We start from the raw sequence: 19342 nt of genomic DNA on the forward strand, positions 1-19342 counted from the left end.
TGCGGAGGCGCCCACAGGGGCACTCCCTAAGGGTGGCAGTACCCCTAGGGGCCCTCTCAGGTACGGCTGCACCCTCAAAATCCCTCCAACGGCAGTGGCGACCTCAGAGGTCCTGTAAAGAGCTGTAGCGCCCCCTAGGGTCCCCTTTCAGTGGCTGTTGCGCCCTCAAGACCTCTCCCAGTGGCGGCGGCGTCGTCGCCAGTGGTTTTCCCAGGAGTGGCGGCGCCCCCAGAAGCCCACCTAAGGACAGCGGCACCCCCAGGGGGGCAGAGTCCCTCTAAGAAGCCGACGTGACCCCTGGGGCCTTCCTAGGGGCGGTGGCGCCCCCAGGGACCCTCCTATGGGCGGTGGGGGCCTTCCAAGAGACAGTGGCGCTCCTAGGGGCCCTCCCAGAGGCGGTGGCACCCCTAGGAGCTCTGCCAGGGGCGGAGGCGCCCCCAGGGGCCCTATCAGGTGCGACAGCTCTCTTAGGTGCCCTTCCAAGGGCGGTGACACCATCAAAGGCCCTCCCAAGGGCAGTAGAGACCCAAGGGCAGTAGAGACCCAAGGGGCCCTACCAGGGGCGGCAGTACTTCCTAAAGGGCCCTCCCAAGGGCGGTGGCACCTCAAAGGCACAACCAAGGGCGGCGGCACCCTGCCTTATCAGATAATCAGACCACTATAAATTGGTTGCTTCTGCCCAGTCACCTCAATATACCAGTGTCAACAAACACCCTGCTGCCAATTTGCATAAAACCTGCCAACCACTGTACAGTACCAGGTATAAGTACAGTACAGGCAATTGTACCTCTGATAGGAGTTTAGGGCCATATCAGCCTCTAGGATCAAAAAAGTTAATTGTCTAATTTTACAGAGTAGATAACTTGTAAACTAAGTGTTACTGGGTTTTAAAGGTTAATGAAACATTAAGAAATAAATTTTTAACTTTTACTTGTATTATTAATAAAATTGAGACACCATTTCAAACTAATTTCTGAATAATCAACAATAAAGTCAGATGAGTTTCTTTTTCTCAGTGGCACGCTACAGGTGTGCTAATATGATGCTTAATTTAGCACTTCTTAATTTTGTGATTTTGAATCAAGTTTTCTCAGAAAATCTAACCAGCACAGAGAAAAAATAAGAAGAGCTTAGCATTTTTAAATGATTTATTAAAAGCAATTTTTTTTAGGGGGTAAGGGCACACTGTTTGGTAGAACACAGTTGGGTACAATTGAGACTGAAAGAAGAAATATAGAAAAATGACAGTGTACAGTAAGTCCTCGTTTAACGTCGTGGTTCCGTTCCTGAAAACCACGACGTTAACGGAATAAATTTTCCCCATAAGAAATAGATAAAATACGGGAGTTATGTTCCCCAGCCTCCCTTTGCCCCATAAAATACATTACATATATATAAATTCAATGGAATTTTTAATGAAAATAGTATACTGTATATTATACATTCAAAAGGATAAATAAACTAAATCATTTTGTATTGTACTCACTGATGGGCAGAGGTGGAGCGAGTGTGTGGTGGGTTTAAAACCTCCATTTTCGTAGCAATGCTAATGTTCTTGTGTTGCTTCTTCACTCACTAACACTTGATGGGTGCTTGGAAGCCATTTCGAATGGTTACAATACAGTATTTAGAGCAAAAACACTTAAGCACGCACGAACGCTGTGGAAGCCTAACAAAGACTGGGGACGCTCCGCGAGAGAGCATAGCGCGCCAAGATGAGAGAGGGTGAGGCGCCGTACAAAGTAGTCCGTGACGACGTTATACCGAATCGGCAGGACGTTGTCCGAATCATGGGTATCTAAAGAGTAGCGCGGCAATAATAAACGAGGACTTATTGTACAGTATTACCGCTTAACGCGCTTTCACTTAACGCGTTTTCGCATATACGCGGTGCCTTGCCAAAGCTGAACTTTCACTTAACGCGGATTTTTCCACAGCAACGCGGTGAGTGTCCGGCTCGAGAGCTATTTTTAGATTCGCACCACCCCCCACCCGCCACCCTGCCTGACTGCCTGTTTTAGCTCATAAAATTCATACAAATTACCCAGCCAGAATATAGTTTACATTGCTGGAATTCTTATAATTTGGTGATCATTTTGAATATAAACAACATATTTTTTGCATTAAACATACAATTTTTAGATAAAATGTTTAATCTGAGTAAGTATGTTATCTTTTGTCCAAAATATATGACATTTATATTCAAAATATTCCTGGTCTTACAAGGAATCCAGCAATGTCAATTATATTATCCTAACTTTAGTTTGAGGTATTATTTATTAAAATTTAGTGGTTATCCCACACATCTCCTTGGGACGGTTGGTGGGGGGGAGGGAGGGACCAACCGACCGACCATCTGTTACCCGGTGAAGAATTATTTTTTTTTAACTGAAGATATTTGTTTTAGCTCATAAAATTCATACAAATTACCCGGTCAGAATATAATTTACATTGCTGGAATTCTTATAATTTGGTGATCATTTTGAATATAAACAACATATTTTTTGCATTAAACATACAATTTTTAGATAAAATGTTTAATCTGAGTAAGTATGTTATCTTTTGTCCAAAATATATGACATTTATATTCAAAATATTCCTGGTCTTACAAGGAATCCAGCAATGTCAATTATATTATCCTAACTTTAATCTGAGGTATTATTTATTACTAAATGTTAAAAACTCTTGAATGGAGGATTGGTGGGGGGTGGGGGGAGGGTTGGGACTGACCACGCGGTTGGAAGAGGGGGGGAGGCAAGGTGGGGTACTTTGATTGACAGATAGTGTTGAAGAATATATTTTTTTTTTTATTAACTGTAGATATTTGTTTTAGCTCATAAAATTCATACAAATTATCCGGCCAGAATATAATTTACATTGCTGGAATTCTTATAATTTGGTGATCATTTTGAATATAAACAACATATTTTTTGCATTAAACATACAATTTTTAGATAAAATGTTTAATCTGAGTAAGTATGTTATCTTTTGTGAAAAATATATGACATTTATATTCAAAATATTCCTGGTCTTACAAGGAATCCAGCAATGTCAATTATATTTTCCTAACTTTAGTTTGAGGTTATCCCACACATCTCCTTGGGACGGTTGGTGGGGGGTGGGGGGGGGGAGGGAGGGACCGACCGACCATCTGTTAGCTGGCTGTGTACTGTAGTGTGAGAGGGGGAGGGAGTTGAGTCCATTATTTGAATGGACATTAACTTGGCGACTGTATTTCTCTTAAGTATTAATTGTGTGCATGTACCATCATAAAATTAAGATGTTATTTTTACTACAACATAGTTATTTGTCGTCAAAAAGTGGAGTTTGGGGGTCGGGCTGGGTTCTATTGGAATTAATCCCATATGTTCTGTTATTCACTTAACGCGGTTTTCACTTAACGCGGGACCCTCTGGGTTCAATTGACCGCGTTAAGTGGGGTACCACTGTATTAAGAAAATAACAGATCTTTTCTGCATTACACTATTGAAGTTGTACACCAGTAACACAGTACTGAGGTTGTACACTACTGTACATACAGTACTGTACACCAGTAACACAGTACTGAGGTTGTACATTACATACAGTACTGTACACTAGTAACACAGCACTGAGGTTGTACATTACATACAGAACTGTACACTAGTAACACAGTACTGAGGTTGTACATTACATACAGAACTGTACACTAGTAACACAGTACTGAGGTTGTACATTACATACAGTACTGTACACTAGTAACACAGTCACGAACACACAAAAGTCAGGAAACAGGACAGTTCACTCTATGGGTGGGTGTACATTTGTACATTTTGTAGTTATCAATATTTTCATAATAAAAATCAACAAATAATTTCAGTGTTTATACTCTAATATAAAAAACTATGCAATCTATTGACTAAACAGAGAACCAACCCTTAAATCAACTACATAAAAATAACAATAATACATCTTCACATTTTTATTGATTTCTCATTCTAAAGTGAACAAATGGTAAGAATAATCTGGGTAAATAAATACCAAATTCAGAGCTCAAGTTATAACTTACGGTGGCGGCACACTGGGCACTTTCCTCCAAACTTGTTGCCTGTTTTGTCGGCCACTAGCCTAAACGCCCAGCAAACAGCAAGATTTCTGCTGTTGCGAGAATTGGACATCAGTTTGGCGGGGATCTTTGCTGGCCAGATTAGTGCTCAAATGAGGTTCATATAATTTCAAGTAAAAATTGAAATAAATCATGAAACAATAGTAAATTAAAATATAACACAAACGGTGACATATATTTATTTACTTGTCACTTTAAAACTTCTTTACTATTATTAAATCATTATTCAGAGTCTTATTTGACCAGACAGCCGCCGCCACTTTTACACAAACTTCACGACGCCTCACTTACTTCAGCAATTGAAGAACTATAGCACAATCCTGCAAGTTCTCAACTATAGTTACGGGATCCATGGTGAACCTTATCTAGACGCTTTATTGTTGTTTTAGTTGTGTTCGGCAGACCCACCAACAAAACATCCCAGTGTGACGCAAAACATCTCTTTGTTTTCCTAGCCGGACCATATTTGCCAAACATGTTTGAAGGAAAGTGCCCAGTGTGCTGCCGCCTTTATTGTTATTATCTATCAAATACAACAAAACACAAACATTCTGTACTACTGTAGTTGGACAACACATAGGGTGATTTATAATATCAGAGAAATGAAACTGTACTAACAAAATAGCCAAGTATTTTTCTTGTTCTAAAAAATTATACAGGGGGTCCACATTATTCTGAAAAATGATATAGGTATACTTTACAGTACAGAACTTATTTATACATACCTATAACAGTTTTTACCACAAAAAAAAATCATTATTTGTATGCCATACTCTATTATACATATACTGTAGCAATACAGTAAAACCTCAATTTAATGCATATCCATTGATGCTGGCAATTTGTTAAATCTGGATATTTACTATGATGTTTACAAGCGATATGCTGTTTACATACACTCTTATACAATGACCATGTCTAATGAAACTTTTTTTATTGAGTATCATTAAAGAGTGCCATGTCCCTGGATATTTGTGTGTTTCATATTCACACCTTCAAAAACATACAGGAGGTAATTTGAAATATCTGTTAGTAGACAGAGTGCCTGCTCGTGCTGCCATCCAGTGAGGGTGGGAGAAACTGTTTTTATCAGCTGATCGACTGTCTCCATTTGATACTTATATATTAATCATTTAAAAATTAACTTAATAAAACATACAGTATTAAATATTCTGAGGAGGTAACTTTTATTGATTACTTTATAGCATATATTTTTGTTGATTGGTATGCGTTTCATTTTTTATTGTACAGTACAGCATTTATATGATTATTAAGTGTTTCTGTGCCTTTTATTACAGATTAACCAATACATGTAACCTAACTTGACTAGTTAGGAACCTAACTTCCCTCTTATTACATTGATTTATATAGGAACATCAATCTTATGGGTATAGTCCCTTTTTGTTTCACATCTAGGCAATGCGCCTTGATATAATGAACTGTATTTTCCTATACAGTAGTCTGTTATATGGAGGTTTCATATATAACGAACCTCGATATAACATGTTGTACACACCCATACAGCCCATTAAATAGAGGTCTCACTGTAATCATTACGCTTATGGACTTTTAAGAATGGAACCAACACGAATAACAAGGACCCACTGCACTATAATTAATATAAGTTAGTCAGCTGAACAAAAACATTGCAACCATCTCTACTTTCTTGATGATGTGATATTAAACCTTTGGAAAGACTCACAATTGCTTATAATCCTGTTATATGCAGGATATCCAAGCACATTCTCCTCCAAATAATCCAGGCATATTGAAAACTGTCCTTCCAGCTGAAAGAAATATTTTTTACACTTCCTCCAATCAATTCAGGGGTTTAACTTTTAATAGACAATTATGCTTGACTCCACTGATACAAAACTAGCATAGTAGAGGATTAAACCTTTAATGAACAATAATTAATACTGTTGAGGTTCATATTTACAAAAGACAGTTAACCAGTATACAAAGCACATTTTGGGTCACTGCTTTATGTTACCGAGCAGTGTTAACATTTTCTTACAAAGAACACCAGGTAGTTCTCAGACATTAGAACTATTGGATACCTCACACGAGTAATAACTATACCAATGGCTGATAATGACACTGTACAGTACATGGTCACTATTGTATAAAAATACAAATAAAACTTTTTCACTTACGTACATCTTCTCATTTTAATTTCTTACTCAAATTTGATAATAATTTAACTATATAATTATTCCATATCTAAACAAGATAAGGCACTTTATAAAGAGTAATACAGGTGAACCCCAATAACCCATGTCGCGTTTACCGCCAATTCGCACAACCAACGATTACATATACAGTGACCCCTCGTTTAACGAACGCCTCGGTTAATGAAATTTCGGTTAACGAACTGCCTTCCATAAGGATCTTCAATTCGGTTAACGAACAAAAATTCGGTTAACGAATTTCTTACGAACCGACCTCAACATGTTTTCGCTTGCACTGACCGGGCAACCAGCTTTAGTATCAGTCCGCCAATACATTAATCGGTTCTAGGGTTTAAATTCCTTACTATTTTAGTAAATATCAAAAAGTTTATACTATTCAACAATTTTAAAAGTTTGATATTAACTTTTTTAGTCATTTTAACAATTATTGAACATAATTGAAGGTAAAGAAACTAGTTTCTGGCGTGCCATCCAGCCTGTTAACACACCAGACAGGCGTTAGTCTCTCTCTGTTTTCAGTGGAGGTAACATCTTGCTTGAGACTCTCTTCAACTAAACGCTTTTTTCTGTGTTTCCAAGCAAATTATTGGTCATTTTGAAATATATTTTACATATTGACAATATATAATGCAGTGCAGTGTTGATTTAAAGAAAATAATCTTGAAATACACCAAGAGAACTAAAATTTTATGGATGAAATGGTGCCATGGGGTGACTTCTCTTCCACCCCAATGCCTTTTCTTCTTCCTTCTCCTCCACCCCCATTCTAATTCCCATCATCATCATCATCATCCAGGAGCCTTCTACATACACACCTCAAAGTAAGTGAACTTTTCTACCATTTTAGTTGAATTTAGGAAATTTTCGGTGAGCTGGAACCAATTACCCAAAAACCCATTGAAACAATGGTTTCGGTTAACGAACGACCTTCTGGAACGGATTGAGTTCGTCAATCGAGGGGTCATTGTAGGGGAAATACCCCGCAAGTTTCATTGATACCCCGGAGATCTGATGATCGGCAGAGACGGTGTTGTGCAAAATATTACCACCAGAGGGCTCTGCCTCTGACTCATTCCTGCAGTCTTTGCTCTTGTTTACAGTATTATGTTCCTCTGAGTTTGTGTCTTTTGTTATTTCTGACTTAGTGTGTTACTCAATCATGCCTAAACACCCCACTGATAGTTCCTCTTGTGCTTGGCAACTGATGTGATGTAATAAGGCCTAATAAGAGTGGTGATTGCTTTATATGTCTGCTTTACTTTCTTGTTTGACAGTGTGCAGTATAGAGATATATCAAGGATCGATAGGAGATTTTGGAGGGTGGCCGGCCCCTAACCGCCTGACTTTATGTTTTTATGGGGTTAATTGTTTCGCTAACCAACGACTTTTCCCAACCCCTGTAGGCATTGGTTATAGGGGTATGCCTGTATATTAGTACGTTAGTGGTCAAGAGACAACTTATTCTTAAAATATAAATTTGTATTCTTTGACTTCTAAATATAACTTTGCAAGAAACAAGAAAATTAAATACTCCCAATAAAAAAAAATCCAGCTGTTATAATGAGGATTTTCATATACACTGTACATGTACTATCAAAAATTTCTATAAACAGTTCAGTTAGAATATATTACTAATGCCTTTAACAGCACTAGAACATCCTAATGCTCCTAACTTACTACAGCATCCCAAAATATGTACAGGTACTGTAATTGTGCCTAACTTTATGATGATTGGAAAATTTCCAAGCATGAATTGTTTCAACAAGATTTGTTATGATATTTACCGTGAGTTTCGTAATAACTCCAATCAGTGCCTGCTCTATGTTGCAGTAAGTGGGTTTACAGTCTTCTCATTCCAATAAATATGATTCTACATAAAGACGAGCATAATAATATACAGTACAATGATAAACTTAATTACCAATTACTGTAAATAATATAATACATTGTTAATTAATTAATTTCTTTATATTCTCATAATTTCATAGAAATCACATTTAACATAAATATTCAGTTAATACAGTACTCAAAGATAAGAAATTCATGAATCTTTAATTCAGTTTATAACACTGAAATCAAGAGTAAAGTATCAAGAGTCAGAAAAATACAGTTATAAGATCAGCAATGCCAACTATGTTCATTTTGGCAGCATAGAGTATACTGTATAATGAAAAGGCATTTCTTTCGGTAATAATGTATGGAAAGGAAGGGATGACACTCCTCCATCTTCCTGAGACTCGTATATCAGTCATCATATTGTCCATTTATTTAAACCATGTGATTCAATAATTTATCCCTGACTCTTCATCATGTGTTAAAATACACACATTTAAGTGTACAATAGAAGAGGCAGCGAGCAGTACCTTTGTCCATTTATAACTTTAATAGTATAGCACATTTGATGGCGTGGTTCATCTATAAACTTTGAGAAATATTGGGAATGTACTTCAGTATACAGTAACTTAAAATGGTCACAAAAATCTGTGTACTTAGTCAAGACCCAAAAACTTAAGTGATGATTCACACTTCATGAATAAATACAGTACTACAATAAAAAATATAGTGTTATATTGCATGCTGCACATATCACATATAAGTATCATATAAGAATAACTTAAAATGCATAGATCCTGCTTCAGACAAGACAAGACTTGAGATTGTGCACTACTGTCTTCTGAGGTTAGTAAAACCTTGTAATGAGAACAACTTTCACCTCTAGTGATCAGGGTTCGCATCCTTTGGCCATCTACCGTATATAACAAATTAGTATTTTATAACTGATGCTAGTTGTAGTAGTATAATTTTATTAGTAATATTACCTTTTTCTTTGTTTATTACTGTTCTCGTTCTCTCTTGTTAAGTCACCTTATATTAAACTAGAATATATATAGTTGTAAAGTTTACTGAATAATTTACCAAGTTATTTCCAGTGAAAGATCAACAAACAGGAATATTTTGAGCAAGAGTTCTTTTTCATTTAGTTTCTGCCAGTTAATCACAAAAATATATACAGGGGATCCCAGACTTATGAACATCCGACTTACGAGCACCTGCCGATACGAACGGGGTTAAACTTGAAATTTACAGTGTTTTATTTACCTGATGACTTATTTTTTCCTTTTATTTACTGTATTTTGTCATTCTATTTCTTCTTTTGTCTTAAATTAAGTGATTTTAGATGGATATAAGGACTTAGGCTATGATATGGTGGGATTTCAAACATTGTTCTGTACAAATCTGACTTAAGAACGTCCTCAGGAAAGGAACCCGTTCATAAACCAGAGACCCCCTAATAAAAATTATTTAAATACATTTCCCTGATCCCAAAATATATGTCCCTCACATTCTACATGTCCACTGTAATCATTCAGTTTTTAAATAATAAATATCTAGATAAAGATACAGATATAATAACAATAATGTCACCAACCTCCAACTTGCGGCGTGGTGATCCATCAGCACAGTGAACCCTCTCTTGCACTACACTCTATATACTATTTTGCTACAGGAAAACAGGTGACAACAAAAGCAATCATAGAGTTCTGTACAAAACAACAAATCATTATTCAAAACTGACACAGTGTTTGTAATATTTAATGGCACCATGTGAAACTATCTCATCAGTAATCATAACACACACACACACACATGCACACACACACATGCACACACACACTGTCACAAAGGATCTCACTCTTTATGTAGCTGGAATAATAACTCCAACATCATCATCTTTAAAACCAGTGAATGTGAGGGAGATAATTAAATCATATCCTACTGGCTGATGATTATGGGCTGAGGTACAACAGATGATTCCAGTAATGGGTTGGTCAAGTCTCGGTCCTCTGCATCACCTTGTCTCACCGCTACAGTGCTGCGTTCACTTGCATTACTGCTGATTGCTGCAGCTGGATATGTTGCTGAAAAAAAAATATAATGAAAACACAATAATTTACACGTGAGTGTTATGCTCTGTAAGACACACACACTGATGTATACCTGAAATACACAGAAACAGAGTACAGGTACTGTACACTATAAATAAGGATTACTATCAGAAAACAAGCTGGTAAGATATATACTTTTTTGGAGGATAAGCAGGAAGCTGCATGTGAACAGAGAAAGAGACAAATACAGTGAATTAATGAGAATATCAATCAATCTATCAAGAGTACTTGCAGGGGTCTCATATCATGTTATCTTTTCATATAAATTGTTCTTGATAAGTACAGTATCTACTCTTTTCATTACAAGTACAGTAGTGATATCTCATTAGCCAGAACAAATGGTACAGAGCACCTCCGGGAATGAGAAATTTCTAGGTGATGAGACGACACTCTCACAGCCGAAAAAAAAATCCCTCATCCCCGGAATTTTCTGGGTAATGGAAAAATTTTCTTGAAAGTTTCAGAATGATGTATTAAATGATTTTTTTAAACCCGGAAAATGTCTCCCATTCCCGGAATTTTCCGGGTATCAGAAAAATGTTCTCAGAATTTGAAAATGCGCCCGATTTTCATCTCTCAAACCCGGAAAAAAATACCCCCTCAACGGAATTTTCCGGGTACTGGGAAAATTTTCTCAGTTCTGGCTATTGGAGAGTTCCGGGTTTGAGGGGTTTCGGCTAATGGAGATATTACGTACATACAGTATTTCTGTGAAAAGCATTTCTGAAACAGAATTCATGTACTGTAGTATAATACTGAACTTTGAAACCATCAATTAGGAAACTGCATACATTTGACTGAAAATCATGTTTTTTCTAGCTAAAACATAATTTTGAGGTTTTCGCTGTGGTCGGTTAATTTGGCACCAGTTATTTATAATGTAAAGAAACAATTAGAAAAAGTACTGGAGTTCTATGAAGATAGTGATAGGTCAAAATTAATGGAAAATGTATGACATTGAACAAACCCAGGAGTCTTGATATAGATAAGATTCTAAATGAGTGGATAAGATATCAATGGAGTAAAAATATTCTGTTGGATGCAGTACTGATAATGGGGCAAGCCAAGACATTCCACCAGGAGTTACGTGAAACAACCCATTGCACAGTAAGGACACCTGGGGTGATTCAACCAGTTCAAGATATTCCATGGTTTGTGGCTGCTGAAGGTGTGTGGTGAAAATTATCACCTGAGCAAGTATATAACAGGGATGAGAGAGTAATTTAAGGCACTACAACTCCAGGAAGACTCAGGTGACTTCTAAAGAACCAGTACTCTTATGGTATGAGTACTTGAGAGAAGGACTGACATACCATGTGTACAATTACTGCTGGCTCTCATAGGAAATTGCTTGTGATTGGAAGAAATATGATACCCAGGACCTTTAAGGACTCAAGATATTCCTAAAGCACATTGTCAATCAGTTGGTCATCCCAATGAATGCCAGACTGTTCTAGAGTTGGACAACTGCGCTACCCACCCTGATGCCGAGCTCCTTATAAAAGATAATGTTTGTGCTGTTGGCCTGTCACCAATTTGCACCTCCCTCATTTAACCTTTGGACCAAGGTATCTATCGTACTTTTAAGGGCCACAAGAAGCTTCTTTATTGGGGTTGTGCCTCTGCACTACTACTGTATATGCTTGATCTTTCATCCTGAAAACCAAAAATCCTTTGGCCCCAAGGATTTGAGTTTTGTGACTGAGAACCTGTATACAGTACTAATACAGAGGGTCCTTATTATACGCCGGGGATGCGTTCCAGAGAAAAGCAACTTTTAGTGGAGGATTTTATAATGAGGAATTTTTGCCCATAATGATGAATGTAATTAGGGGTGTATGTGTTAAATACCCCTTGAAAGCCCAGGATGTGTCCTTGGAGAGAGAGAGCTTTCAGCAAACTTAAAATGGGGTCATTATAACATACTGTGCTGAACTGTATAGTATTTGATATGCAGATACATTCCTAACAATGTTACTTATTACCTTTGAGTGATACATGTTGGCTCAATTTGGCTACTTGTACATTTAGACAACTGATTAATGAATAAACCAGGGAATATGCAGATGCAATATTATTTACTAAGTGTTGCAGACAGTTGTTGTGATAAGCACCATCCATCTTGAGCAGTGACAACAGAGATGCATGAGAGAAAGAGAGTGCTGGCAAGACTGTGAAGGAAGGTGAGAACGGTCAGCTGTCTATGCTTTGCAAACATAGCACCAGGGATTTAATACAACATAATACTGTAACTCATCTCGGGTTGAGTGTGGGATTTATTTTTCGGGAAAATTGATTATTAAACTGGTACGAAATGAACCTAGATATAACAGGAATTATTGTGAAATTGCATATTACCATTTTAACAGGGGTTGAAAGGAGAGGCAGTTGTCCAGGCACTCACCTACCCTACCTCCCACAGAATGTACTTCTCGCTCATTTTTCTTATTACTGTATATAGTTTATTTTCTTTATTTCTAAGTCACATTAGAGCATTTAATTTATATTTCCACACTTTTATGGTTTCTTATGTAATAATGGCACATGCGCAGCTTTCTCACAGCTAACAAGTGCACGCGTGTTATGGTGATTTCTAGACTAGATATTCTCTCACACAATATGTATACCCCTACACTCTATTTTTTTCTTAATTTATAGCTTTATAATACTGTACAGTACAGTATACAATCTACACATTGAAATGACTTTTCTGCAAATTCTGTGGTTACACATAACAATGGCATTAGCGATGAATTGTGAGAAAGACGACTGATGTATTTTGGCATGGTAAAAACTTAACACTCGTAGGACAGCTTTATTAATTACTATGGTTATTCATTAAAGCGAATGTTTGTTTTCATATACAGTATAGAAATATAAAAGTAAAATTTGACTCACTAAAATTCATTTTCGTTTAGCAGGCGTATGTATACTGTACTGTATTGGGGGAATACCTGTGAACAGTACCAGTTTTGTACTGTTACCTATCATGATGCAAATTCCAATTTACATTTATCCTTGCATATAACCCTGATGAGTTACTGATGGTAGCCAAGTTTGTGGGGTTGGAAAAATTTCCTTTTTAAAGAGATTTTTTTTAAATATTCCTGTACACCCCAGTAGTCCAGCTCTTCTGGAGGGACAACAGAGGTAATAGACTCTGCAGGTATCCCCAAATGTACAATCTCCCTATCTACGATATTCCGTTTTAAAGATGGTGATGTATTAAGACTACCCCTTATCTTCGATGTAACAATCCCCATGAACGATGGTTATCATCTGGCCAAACCACTATACAGTCACAAAAAACATATACAGCATAGCAAAAATCCTTTTACAGTCACCAAAACAGAGTGCAATGTGAACATTAGTGATGTCCTCTTACTGAAAGGTAAAAAAAAAAAAAACACCTATGATAAGTAACAGCACTGATACTGACCGATAATATCATTGAATTACACGATCTCGGCCATGTGGCATCACCATAGAACATAGGTTTCTGCTGTAGTGCACCAGGTGGCCCCTTGGCGGTGTTCATGTTTATTGCTGTCAACATGAACACCGCCAAATGGTCACCTGGTGCACTACAGCAGCAACCTATGTTCTATGGTGATGCCACATGAACAAGATCATGTAATTCAACAATAATTGGTCAGAATCGGTGCTGTTACTTATCATCAGTGTTTGTTTTTTTACCTTACAGTAAGAGGACACCCCTACCGTTCACATTACACACTGTACAGTACTCTGTTTTGGTGATTGTAAAGTTATGTTTGCTGTTTTTTGTGACTTTAAAGTGCTTTCTCTCTTGTTGTCAACATGCGAGCAGTGACAGCCACTATCATTGTATTCTGGCAAATTATTGCTAGGCATTAGCATACTGTAGCTAGGTATAAGCTAGGCATTGCATTCTGGACTATATCACAAAAACTGTTTTTTAGAAAAAAAACGGCTTATTCTCAAGTCTTTGTGTTGTTTCAAGCACTCGTGAATTCTTCAGAAGAACTGGCACTTTTGAGAAGCAAAAGACCAGCTATTATTATTATTACAGCTGAAATGTTCCATATTTACACTAACCCCTTAAGATACAACCCCATACACAAATGGGGTTCATTGTACAATACAGTACTGTACACTACTAGAAAAGATTAGTAAAAATATCTGTGAGAGGCTGGAGTCATAGACCACGTTCTTTGTAGACTTTATTCTAACAGCGTCAGCTGGTGACTGGCAACCGGGCGCTGCCAAAGACAAGCCCCCCATCTCAACATGGGAAAACATATCGTACGATGGTACAATCTTACATCTCCCCCCCAAGTTAAAAGGAAATGACAATGCACATTTGAACTAACAAAAGGAAAACAATGCATTCATAAAAACAACAATAATGCAGGAAAAACCAGTCAAACAAAGGAAAAAAAAAAAAAAAACCCTCTAAACTGATTTTACATCACATACACTACACCACGTAGTCCGTCAACCAGCCAGGAGGCCTACGGCCTCTCCTGGGCCTGGCCGCGCTCGACTGGGGAGGGGCCGTGGGTGCGAAGGAGGGCGCGGGTACGGAGGGCACAGCAGAAGGGGGGCCAGGAGGCACAGCTTGGTGCACCACCGGAGTAGTAGGCACAGGTGTGGAGCCGTTTCGCAGGTGGCGTCTGATGCGGATGGACACCCTGCCACTGCCACTCAACCTGACGGCATACTGCCTGTGAGGGCGGGCTTCCACCACTATGCCTGTCCTGTCCCAGAGCTTGGTAGCTGCATCCTGCACATACACCTGCGTGCCCACGACTAGGGGAGCCAGCTGGCGGGATACCTCCCTCCGCGACAGGACCCCATCCTGGGTTTCGGCCAAGCGCACCTCCCTCATACGAAGTGCCCGCCGCCAGTGCTGGTCCACCTTATAGTGCTGTCTGGCCACGGGAACGCCGTCACGGAGCTGGCGGCCGGTGGCAAGTTGGGCGGGCGACTTGTTCACCCCCCACAGAGGCGTGTTCAGGTACTGGAGGAGGGCCTGGGATGTCCTATCGCAGTCCAGGCTATCCCCGGGCCCAGTGTTATCCCTGAGGAGCCTCTTGGCAGCCTTGACCCCAGCCTCTGCCCTGCCATTGGACTGGGGGAAGTGGGCCGACGAGAGGCGCACCTCGACCCCCCCCATGACTTGAGGAAATTTGTCATCTCAAGGCTGGCAAGGTTGGTACCTCCATCTGTGGAGATCTGCTCAGGTACCCCCCACCTCGTGAAGTAGGCCCGCAGACTGGCGATGATTTTTCCAGAGGTGGCCTCGTTGGGGAAGTGGGCGATCTCCAGCCAACCTGTCAGTCGGTCAGCATATGCTAGGTACGTGCGGCCCTGCAGGTGGAACAAATCGGCCACCACTTGTTGAAAGGGATAGTCTGGCGCTGGGGTCAGAACCAACGACTCCGGAGGCTGGGAAGGGGCGTGGGTCTCGCAAGCAGCACACCGGGACCGATGATACTGCAGGTCACCCTCCATGCCAGGCCAATAGACAGACTGCCGGGCCCGCCTGAGCATTGAGTCGAGGCCCTGGTGCCCCACATGCAGGTTAACGGCGACCCGGTGGCGGAGGGAGTCGGGGATGACAAGGCGCACGCAGCCCTGGTCAAAGGTGTAGGTGACCAAACCCCTGACCACAGCCAACCTGTCCCTCACCGAGAAGTACGGGCGCAGACAGGCCACCTCCTGCGACTTGTGGGGGTGCCAGTCGCCCGCCAGCACCCTCGACACTAGAATCTGGTACACTGGGTCGTCCGCAGCCGCTTTGCACACTGTGTCTTCGTCCATAGTGATGCACCCATCCTGATCCAGTGCTGCGATTGTGACTGCACACACTGCAGCGCACAGGTCCTCCTCTTGGTCCATGTCCTCCGCATCAGGCGCCGCCCTGAGGGAGGGGAAGCGGGATAGGGCGTCAGCTGCACAGTTCCGCTTCCCTGGCAAGTATTTGACCGTGAATCGGTACTGCAGGGTCTTCTCCTTGAGCCTGAACAGGCGCGGATTCGCCACATCCGTGAGGGCTCTGTCTCCTAGCAAGCCAACTAAGGGGCGGTGGTCCGTCACCAGAATGAGGTTCGGGCAGCCAAGGAGGAACAGCCTGGCCTTGCACAGGCACCACACCACAGCCAGGGCCTCCCCTTCTACTGCAGCATAACCGGCCTCGGCCATGCTCAGATGTCGGCTACCACACAGAGCCAACCGCCACCCTCCTCTGCAGCAGAAGGGCGTCTCTGGAGAGGCACAGGCACAGTATTGTTGCAGGACGACGAAGCCGATGCCCTCCCTGCTCCAATCAGTGACAGCTGCCGTAGGCCTGGATTTGTCGTAGTACACCAAGCCGTCTCTGGCCAACTGACAGATGGTGTCCTGGGCCTGGCGAAACTTGAGCCGCAGCTGGTCGTCCCAATACACCTGCTTGCCCACTGGCTTCTTGAGGAGCTCACGGAAGGGCTCCATCACAGGTGCAGTGGCAAGGAAGGGAGCCAACTGGTTAACCAAGCCATGCCAGGACCTAATGTCAGTGATTGATGGCTGATCCGGCATGGGGAAGTCCTTGATGGCTGACAGACGTTGGGCAGTGGGCTGGTACAGGTCCCACCCCAGGAGGAAACCCACAAACTCAGCTTCTCTCCTGCAGAACAAGAACTTTTCTGGTTTCAGCGTGATACCTGTGCGAGAGCAGTTCTCCAGAAAATCGTAAGTGTGCCAGAACGCCCCCTTCACACTGGAGTCATAGAGGAGAGTGTCATCCATGCACTTGTACTTGCAGGGCACATCCTGAATAGCGTCGTCAAACCTCTTGGTGTAAGCATCTGACGCTGAGCAATGTCCCATGGGCGTCCTGCAGTATCGAAAACGGCCCCACGGTGTGATGAATGTGGTCAGACGTCTACTCTCCTCCTCCAACTCCACTTGATGAAATCCCCAAAAGGTGTCGGCGACGGTTTTGAACGAGTGCACTGGCACCCCAGACACCATGTCGAATGGTGCAGGTGTGTGGTGCGTCTCCCTCAGACAGCTTGCATTGAGGCGTTGGAAGTCCACAGTGCGCCTGGGTTGACCGTTTTTCTTGGCCACCACGACCATCCTGGCGCACCACTCCGTAGCCTCACCAGCAGGCACTGGCTGGATGACGCCTCTCCTGACGTCCTCCTCCAACTGGGCCTTCACCTCCGCATCCCAGTGTTTCGGAACGGGAGCAGGTGTGTGACAGGCGTAGGGGGTTGTGCCGGGCGTCAGGTGGATACGGTGAGGGGGACCAGTCATGACTGGCAGTGGGGACCTGCTGGTGTTGAATGCGGTAGACGAAAAGTGCGTGAGTAGCCATGCCTCCAGCCTGGCCACATTCTCCTCCAAAGGAGGCAAGGGTATCTCAACTGGCCTCGGCGGGAAACGGCTGCTCTCAGGTAAAGGGTTCGGAGGTAGATCGTCGGCAGTGTGCCGCTCCCCTCCATCGCTTACGGCAGCCACAGCACGCCTATGGAGCGGGAAGTCGACAGGCACCAAGTTGAGGCACTTGCAGGCCTCCAATGACAGATAGAGGGCCTTGGCTGTCTGCACGAAGTAGATCTCCTGGACGGTGGACCCCTCGTCCACACCGAGGCGGCAGGGGGCGGACCCCAGACACTTGAGCTGTTTGTTTGCCACGTCCCTTAGGCCATTACGGGCCCGAAGTTGCCCCGGACACAAACCGATGTCCCGGAGCAGGGATGCGCCTGCCACACACACCATAGCACCCGTGTCAGCTACAGCCAGCACAGGGGTGGCGGGGGAATTGCCCCCGGCCTGGGACACGAACACTTGTAACCTGGGGTGGCGGGATAGCTGGGCTGTTGCCACTGTAACAGCGCCTGACACATCCACAGGAGCACTTAGGGCTGACTTACTCCTCCAACACCTTTTGAAGTGACCAACCTTACAGCAATTGCGACATGTAGCCCCACTTGCAGGGCAGTTACTTTTACCAGAAGCATGTGACATGCCGCAGTTACCACAGTGCACGCGATTGGGGTGTCCAGGTCGGGCGGCAGCTACCTCGGACTCACCGGTGACGTCATCACCAACCGCCACTGCCTCCGCGGCTGTTCCCACCACTGCCTGGCCAGACGTACGACACAATACACCAGCATCTCTCACTACTGCCTCAAATAACATGCATTTGTTTCTAAGCACTTCAACACTATTATAACTAGAGTACCCCTGGAAAATTTCCCTTTTCAACACTGGGTTACTCAGGCCCACCATAACTTTACGTAATAGCATGCACTCAGAGAGGTCGTTATCAAAGGTGGGACATTTAAATTCACACTCCACTGCCTCTGCGAAGCATCGTTGAAAATACCTTTTCATGGGCTCCTCTTCACCTTGTTTGCTGTTGAAAAACTCGTTCCATTTCACAGCTTGGTTTGAAGATTGAAGAACCATTCCACTGATGGCGTCCAGGGCTTCTTTGGGCGAGAGCTGCTCCCACTGACCGCTGGGGTATCTCGAGTCAATCACCCTTTGGAGTGCAGGGACGCAGTTCAGGCGAATGTGGAGTGTGGCCACCAGTTGTGACCACCCGTTCAACAGCACCCATGACTCCATGGACCGCCTCCATGTCCTAAATGCAGCTGCTGGCATTTCTGCCTCACACTTCTCTGGTGCGACAGCTGCTGCGGGCTTCATGACCGGCATAGAAGCATGACCACCGCCAGCAACTAGAGACGCCATCTGAGCCATCAATGCACTCATGGCCTGCTCCTGGGCGCGCGTGGTGTTCCCCGCCGGTGTAGAGAAGCCCTGGCGTCCCCTTGAGGGCGTCGAGAATCGTGGACGTGTAGGGGCCATGTCAGCGTTCTTGTCAGGGCTGTAATGGCATGTCGGGCCCCGACATATCCTACTCACTGCGCCATGTGAGAGGTTGGATTCATAGACCACGTTCTTTGTAGACTTTATTCTAACAGCGTCAGCTGGTGACTGGCAACCGGGTGCTGCCAAAGGCAAGCCCCCATCTCAACATGGGAAAACATATCGTACGATGGTACAATCTTACAATATCTAAGAATAAGAATATTGTACTACGGTATATACATACAGTA

At 42.3% G+C, this 19342-nt stretch overlaps 1 protein-coding gene across 1 annotated transcript in view; it reads right to left on the reverse strand.

Moving 5' to 3' along the window:
- Positions 1-7125: 7125 nt before the first annotated feature.
- Positions 7126-19342, reverse strand: part of LOC121859975 (sodium-independent sulfate anion transporter-like) — a 102284-nt gene continuing 90067 nt past the window's right edge. Inside the window, 1 exon segment of the mRNA XM_042356956.1 lies at positions 7126-10217. Within this exon segment, the coding sequence (XP_042212890.1) occupies positions 10072-10217 (146 nt within the window). The 3' untranslated portion in view covers positions 7126-10071.

This window comes from Homarus americanus, unplaced genomic scaffold (genome assembly GCF_018991925.1).
Source record: "Homarus americanus isolate GMGI-L3 unplaced genomic scaffold, GMGI_Hamer_2.0 scaffold38393, whole genome shotgun sequence".
Classification (NCBI taxonomy): domain Eukaryota; kingdom Metazoa; phylum Arthropoda; class Malacostraca; order Decapoda; family Nephropidae; genus Homarus; species Homarus americanus.